The sequence below is a fragment of the Rattus rattus genome, chromosome 9 (assembly GCF_011064425.1).
Source record: "Rattus rattus isolate New Zealand chromosome 9, Rrattus_CSIRO_v1, whole genome shotgun sequence".
Lineage (NCBI taxonomy): Eukaryota > Metazoa > Chordata > Mammalia > Rodentia > Muridae > Rattus > Rattus rattus.
The window spans coordinates 81,483,894-81,490,883 of NC_046162.1; the positions used below are offsets into that span (position 1 = coordinate 81,483,894).

At 53.1% G+C, this 6,990-nt stretch overlaps 1 protein-coding gene and 1 long non-coding RNA gene across 3 annotated transcripts; one reads left to right on the top strand and one right to left on the bottom strand.

Moving 5' to 3' along the window:
* Window positions 1-1,599: 1,599 nt before the first annotated feature.
* On the bottom strand, window positions 1,600-3,888 carry LOC116909415. 2 transcript variants are annotated; one of them, XR_004389070.1, is made up of 3 exons: window positions 3,738-3,888; window positions 2,729-2,819; window positions 1,600-1,707 (listed from the first exon to the last, which is right to left on the bottom strand). It is a non-coding gene; the product is annotated as an uncharacterized LOC116909415 (long non-coding RNA). The 2 variants fall into 2 exon arrangements; XR_004389071.1 differs by lacking the exon at window positions 3,738-3,888 and adding an exon at window positions 3,169-3,498.
* A 134-nt stretch (window positions 3,889-4,022) lies between these two features.
* On the top strand, window positions 4,023-5,990 carry Nog (noggin). The gene has a single exon (XM_032913970.1). It carries the CDS (start codon window positions 4,607-4,609, stop codon window positions 5,303-5,305), a length of 699 nt encoding a protein of 232 aa, XP_032769861.1. The 5' UTR covers window positions 4,023-4,606; the 3' UTR covers window positions 5,306-5,990.
* The last annotated feature ends 1,000 nt before the right edge of the window (window positions 5,991-6,990 follow it).

A 6,990-nucleotide genomic window follows, 5' to 3' on the forward strand; every position in this document is an offset into this window, starting at 1 on the left:
TGAGATCCACAACCCCAGCCAATGCTAAGGTCCAAACACAGTGACAGTCTGGTCAGGAGCTCAGCTGATGGCCACTCCTCCCTGGGTACACATTCCACGTATGGGATACCCCAAGAACTGCTACTGACTTTACTCCTGAAGGTTGACAGCTGTGGAGGGACAGTTCAGCCATACACAGTCTCAGAGCATAGGTATTGGCATTGACTTCATCAGCCTTCCCACCCCTTCAACCCTCTCTTGTTCCACCTAGAGGGAGTTGGCCAACTGAGGACAGCAGGACTCTCCAAACAAAATATTCCTGGGTACACTCAACCCTAAGCACCATGCTTGATGAGAGAGCCTTTACCCTCTTTAGATGCTACCATTCATTGGGGGTGTGGTATCCTCACTTCACAGTGAGAAAGAAGCTGGCTGGTGTAAAGGTTACATTGCTGATGAGTGGCAGGGCCGGGACTTTAACCTCACTCCACTCGGTGCAGAAGTTACCTTGGTGTTGAACCACCATAAAGGTAGTAGCAATTCTTTTTCCCTTCAGCTTGTCCCAAGGTCCTTTGGCTGTCCCTCATCTGGTGTGCTTCTTTTTTCCTTTCAAACTCACATCCTATGTCTGAAGTATCCTCCTCTCCCTCATCAGATAGATAGATACACCACCATCCTACATCAAGATTAGCTAAATTTCCATTCTACCATTAATATATTGCTCAGTCTAGTCTCTGAGAACAGTGACCCAGAATTCCTTGGCAACTGAATATAGGAGGCTGCTCCCCATTGTAGAGCAGTGGAGTGGGGCTGTAGCCTCCCCAAGTGTGGCATTTCCCAACCCTGCAGGTGTGGTTGGAGAACCCAATAATGCATACGGTAATTGCTCTGATACTGTTTTAATTAGTCACAATGGATCCTAAAATTCCAGACAACACTAAAAGACCAGCAAAAAGCGCTGCGTTTAACAAAAGGGAGCACAGGTTAAGGAAACCAATTTTGACAATTTTATAGTGATCTATAGATCTTTCCAATGTACTTTAGGTTCTTTCTTCCCTGGCTGCAATCTGGGGTCAGCTCTGCACCGTCTCACACTTGGGTCTCCTTCTGGTCTTCCCACAGTAGGTTCTCCATTAACAAGTCACCCAAGCTATCATCAAGTATGCTTGGGTTCCCATTCTTCTTTGCTGTTCAGTTGAATCTATCCAACCTAAATAAAGGACGGAATCTGGGTTGTTTTTTTTAAACAAAACCAGGTGATCAGGGGCTGGAGAGAGAGATGGCTGAGTGGTTAGGAACTTGAGCTATTCTTTCAGAGGACCAGGGTTCAAATCCCACCACCCACCTGCTGGCTCACAATTGTCTGTGCCTCATGTTCCAGGGGACACCATGTCCTTTTTCGGCCTCTACAGGCATATGTGGCAAGCAGCTATGCATGCAGGCAAAACTCTCATGCACATACGGTAAAATAATAATAAATGTAAAACCGAGGGTGATTGGACATTTAAAAAACCCACAGGTGATTTGAAGGAGAAAAGAAAAAAGAAAAAAAAAAAGCACGGTAGGTAAGCACTAGTTGGAACTCAACCCTGTCTCAGGAAGGCAGGACTGGGATTTATCTTCTCAAGTCTTTACTGAAAGAAATTATTTTCTTAGTTGATTCCCAGCAGTGACAAAATTGCTCTGGAACATTTAATCTTCACGAGACAGCAAACTAATGCCAAACCACTATAAAACATATCAAAAAGTAAAGTCTGTGAGACAGTCTCTCATATTATTTGCAAACTAGACTGTTTTTTTAATTTTTAAAATTAGATTTATTGATTTTATTTTATGTGTGGGGCTTTCGCCTGCGTACAAGTCTGTGCACCACTTGCATGCTCGGTGCCCACAGAGCAGAAAAGGCCATTGGATGTCCTGGAACTGGAGTTAGGCATGGGTGTGAGCCACCATGCTGGGAATAGAACCCTGATCGTCTGCAAAACATTCGGTGCCCTTGACCACCAAGTCATCTCTCTCACCCTAAGACCTAGACCAATTTTTAAAAACCAATGATTGTTCATCTCCACTGGTGATCAAAGCAAGACCTTGTTATAGACAGAACCCACAGAGTCTAGTTCTACTTGTCCAGATGTTACAGTTTCGGGAAGCGTTCGCACCTGAAACTGGCCACCCCTCTCTACTACTGAGGTACTGAGAAAGGACATACAACAAAGTGCTTTCCCCTTAGGGTACTAAAAGGAAAACTCGACCTTGGTGTGTTTGAGGCTGTGGCCCTGGGACTGCCTAACTCCCAGTCCTGGTGAATTCCGGAGACATTCACTCCAGGTGTCTCTCCTCCACCGCCTTCCGATGGATGCCAATCACATCACCATAAAGGACGAGCTTGGTCTTGACCCAACTCTTCATACAAAGGAAAATTAGGGGGAGGGGTCACTTCAGCTCCCCTTTCTCATCAAAGGGGTTATTCCTTCTTTTCAAGAAGCAGTGTCCCTTTGATGGGTAAAGGATGCTGAATCTGGATTAGTAACCTAACTCAGTTTGTTAGAACTATGATATGGTAGGTCTCAAAAAAGACCTGGAGTTAGGTCACTAATCCAAAAACTAAAATTTTGAGTGCCACACAAGTGACTTACCCAAGGTCTACATAGGTGTGGACCAGGGTGGATGGCATCCACACCTGGGTACCTTACTTCTAGAATACCTTTCCTTTTCTAGTCACCACTCTCTGCCCACTGAGGTCACTTACCCCAGCCGGATGATGCAAACCTGTGTTCTTGTGAAATCCAAGTACCTTGGAGAAAAATCTCAGGATTTTTGTTTACACTAAGTCTGGAAATCTATGAGAAAGCATTCAGAAACATAAAGTACCTGTCAGTACCCACAAATATGGCACAGATGCAGAATTTGAAATTGAGCCAGACAGAGGGGCAGCCTACAAACCCACCTAGCTGAGCAACACAGGACGCAACCACCCCCCCCCGCGCACGCACACACACACACACACACACACACACACACACACACACACACACACACACACACTTCAGCCAGAACCAAATGCAGGGATCACAAAGGGCCAGCAGAGGGCGCGCCGCCCCCAGGGAGGTGAGAGCTAGTTGTAGCAAGCAGCGAGGATTAGGGGAACCGCAGGCTAGGAGGATGTACCTCTATTTCCCCGCCACTCACCCGGTAGGACCAGGCCAAGGAGGAGGGTGAGAAGACCACCTCCCCGCCTCATGGATCTGAGGGGCAGAGAAACAGGAGTGCTACCTAGAAATTACATCACGCTGCGCAACCCTGCGGCGTGTGTGTGTGTGTGTGTGTGTGTGTGTGTGTGTGTGTGTGTGTGTGTGTGTGTGTGTGGGGGGGGGGAGACTTAGTCCAATCCCGAGAGGGACGAAAAAAAGACACGCACACGCACCCGGGAAAATGCTCCATGCACATGGAGAAATTTCTTGCTAGGAACTGCACTGAAAACCGAGCCCCCAGCATCTCCCTGCTGTTCCTCTCCCGATGCAAAGCACTCAGTTAGTGAGAGTCCCCCCCCCGCCCCACCTCGACAACCCCACACCCCTCAACTCCAGCCCTGCACCCTCCAGCCTGGCTCCAGCGCCGCCGCGAGCTTTCCCCGGGACTGGCCCTGGCGGGGCGCCTAGAGCCCCATTGCATTGCTCCAGGAGAAAGGAGGGGGGCGGTGCATTTTGTAGGAGGAGGAGAACCGGGGCGGGGGGGGGGGGAGAAAATTGCGCGGAGACCTGCCAAGCGCCACCGCCGCCGCCGCCACCGCCGCTGCCGCGCCGCCGCCGCCTGTGAGCTCCGGCGGGCAGCCTGACTGTCGGCTTCCCGGGGCATCTGGGTCCGGCGGGGCACAGTCCTGGGCGCTGCCGGAGCCGCCGCCGCCGCCGCGGCGACCAGTGCAGTCGCTTAACCCCGAGCCCGTGCGGCTCCGGCTCCTCGCGGGTGGAGGAGTGGGGGGTGGGGTTGTTGTTTGGGGGGAAGAAGGGGGAGGGGGCAACGCGGAGAGAGTCAGTGGTTTCCATGGTGATGGAGCTGAAAGTGCAGGAAATTTAAAGGCTTGGACCCTGCGAGACAGACAAACCGGTGCCAACGTGCGCGGACGCCGCCGCCGCCACCGCCGCTGGAGTCCGCAGGGCAGAGCCGGCTGTGCAGCCCGGAGCAGACGGAGAGAAGTGGCCCAGGACCCGCTCGACCGGAGGCTCCGCACAGAGAAGCAGGACGCCGAGCAGCCAGAGGAGGAGGAGGAGGAAAGAGGCTCGTCCACGCGCCCTGCGCCGCCCGCAGCCGGGGAGAGCAGCGAGGAGCCGGCGCCCCCAGCGCCCCACGGTCGCGCTGGAGTAATCTCGGATGCCCGGCCGCGGCCGCCTTCCCAAGTAGAGCGGCGGGGGGCAGTTGTGACCAACTCGTGCGCGTCTTCTGCGCCGCGGCGGGAGCCGGCGCTGCGCGAACGCTTCTCCTCGCGGCTCATGCTGCCTGCCCTGCGCCAGCCCAGCTTCGGGTGAGCCGCCTCCGGAGGGACCGGGGAGCGCGGCAGCGCCGCGGACTCGGCGTGCTCTCCTCCGGGGACGCGGGACGAAGAGGCAGCCCCGGGACGCGCGCGGGAGGCATGGAGCGCTGCCCCAGCCTGGGGGTCACCCTCTACGCCCTGGTGGTGGTCCTGGGGCTGCGGGCAGCACCAGCCGGCGGCCAGCACTATCTACACATCCGCCCAGCACCCAGCGACAACCTGCCCCTGGTGGACCTCATCGAACATCCAGACCCTATCTTTGACCCTAAGGAGAAGGATCTGAACGAGACGCTGCTGCGCTCGCTGCTCGGGGGCCACTACGACCCGGGTTTTATGGCCACTTCACCCCCAGAGGACCGACCCGGAGGGGGCGGGGGACCGGCTGGAGGTGCCGAGGACCTGGCGGAGCTGGACCAGCTGCTGCGGCAGCGGCCGTCGGGGGCCATGCCGAGCGAGATCAAAGGGCTGGAGTTCTCCGAGGGCTTGGCCCAAGGCAAGAAGCAGCGCCTGAGCAAGAAGCTGAGGAGGAAGTTACAGATGTGGCTGTGGTCACAGACCTTCTGCCCGGTGCTGTACGCGTGGAACGACCTAGGCAGCCGTTTTTGGCCGCGCTACGTGAAGGTGGGCAGCTGCTTCAGCAAGCGCTCCTGCTCTGTGCCTGAGGGCATGGTGTGTAAGCCATCCAAGTCTGTGCACCTCACGGTGCTGCGGTGGCGCTGTCAGCGGCGCGGGGGTCAGCGCTGCGGCTGGATTCCCATCCAGTACCCCATCATTTCCGAGTGTAAGTGTTCCTGCTAGAACTCGGGGCCCCCTGCCCGCGCCCAGACACTTGATGGATCCCCACCAACGCCCCCCACCCCCACCGCCTCCAACCAGTTCCACCACCCTCTAGCGAGGGTTTTCAATGAACTTTTTTTTTTCTTCTTGGCTACAGAGACCTGGCTTTCTGGTTCATGTAATGCACTGTTGTTTAACTGTGTAGGAATGTATATGTGTGTGTATATACGGTCCCAGTTTTAATTTACTTATTAAAAGGTCAGTATTATACGTCAAAAGTTACCCGGCTTCTACTGTATTTAAAAAAAAATAAGCAAGCAAAGTGAAAAAAAGAGCAGAGAAAAGAGAGACTTATTCTGGTTGTTGGTAATAATGTTAACCTGCTATTTATATCCCAATGCCCTTCGCATGGCGAAGCAGGGGGGAAACGTTATTTTTTTCTTAAAAGTACAAAGAGAGGGGGAACTTTTGTAGAAGGACTTTTAAAAAAGCTATTTTCCATTCTTCGGAAAATGTTTTGATTTTCCTTAGACCTCGAAGAAGTTATAGAGTTCAATGTTATTTTACAGTTATTGTAAATATAGAGAACAAATGGAATGACTAATCATTGTAAATTAAGAGTATCTGCTATTTATTCTTTATAATATCCCGTGTAGTAAATAAGAAAGAAGTGCAGAACAGGATTAAAGAAAACCACTAAAACCGACTGGGCTCTACACTGTGATTCACTGTGTTGGTGATTGATGGGGGGGGGGGGTTGTCGCCGCGCTTACTACGCCTATTGGGAGACATGCTCATCCGTTTGGACTCCCCTCCTGTGGGGTGATGAAGGTGACTGTAAAATTTTCAGTGTGTGTGTGGGGGGGGTGTTATTCTCAAACCCCATCTTTTAAGTATCATGTGGCTTCTACCGAGTCTCCCAGGGTACCCTCCCCCGTGACACCAAAGCTCAGGCCTGTAGTGACCTCGACACCCAGCCGGCCCCCTGGAGCTGACCCCGGGCTGGGCCGATGAGGGGGGGAGGGAGGGGGTGGCTGCTTTGTCCAGGCTGACAGGCCCTTCACAATGGGGACACGTGTCTTTCACACCTTCCCTGGGGGCGGAGTGCTGCTGAAACTTGACCCCCGAGGAATGGGGGGGGGGTGTCAGAGCGCGCCCACCCAGATCCCGCCACCCCTCCCTCCTTGTACCCCCACCACAATATCCAGCCCTTGTTAACCCTTTGCATGCCCGGAAACTATGGTGGTTGGGGCTAAATGGTGTTGAATTCTGCTACATACAACCTCAGGGATACTTCTGGTCTGAAGCCCCCACGTCCCAGGCCCACAACTGACTAGGGAGAGATAATTTGGATATTTGACACTCACCTGGGCCTCTTCCAGGACCTAAGAAAGACTGAGGTCCCAGATTTCAGAGGGATGTGAATCTGGGTACAAATCACCAATTCTGGGACCTGCACTAAGCAGAGAAACGCGACCCCCCACCCCCGGACACTTACTCCACTTGGGGGGTGGGGGTGAGAAGAGAGGTGAAATCAGAATGGGATTTTTGCTCTTTAGTATAGAGGCAAAATTACCCCTTAAATGTTCGGGTTAATATTACTGTATCCCACCCTTAAAAAAAATCCATCTTCTTGGGACCCGCTTTAGACTCTCGCGTGCATCCCAATCCCCAGTGGCGGCCATCCACTCAGCTCCACGTGGGCC

Excerpts from the sequence above, each read along its gene's own strand:
- Nog (XM_032913970.1), top strand. The coding sequence starts at position 4,607 with ATGGAGCGCTGCCCCAGCCTGGGGGTCACCCTCTACGCCCTGGTGGTG.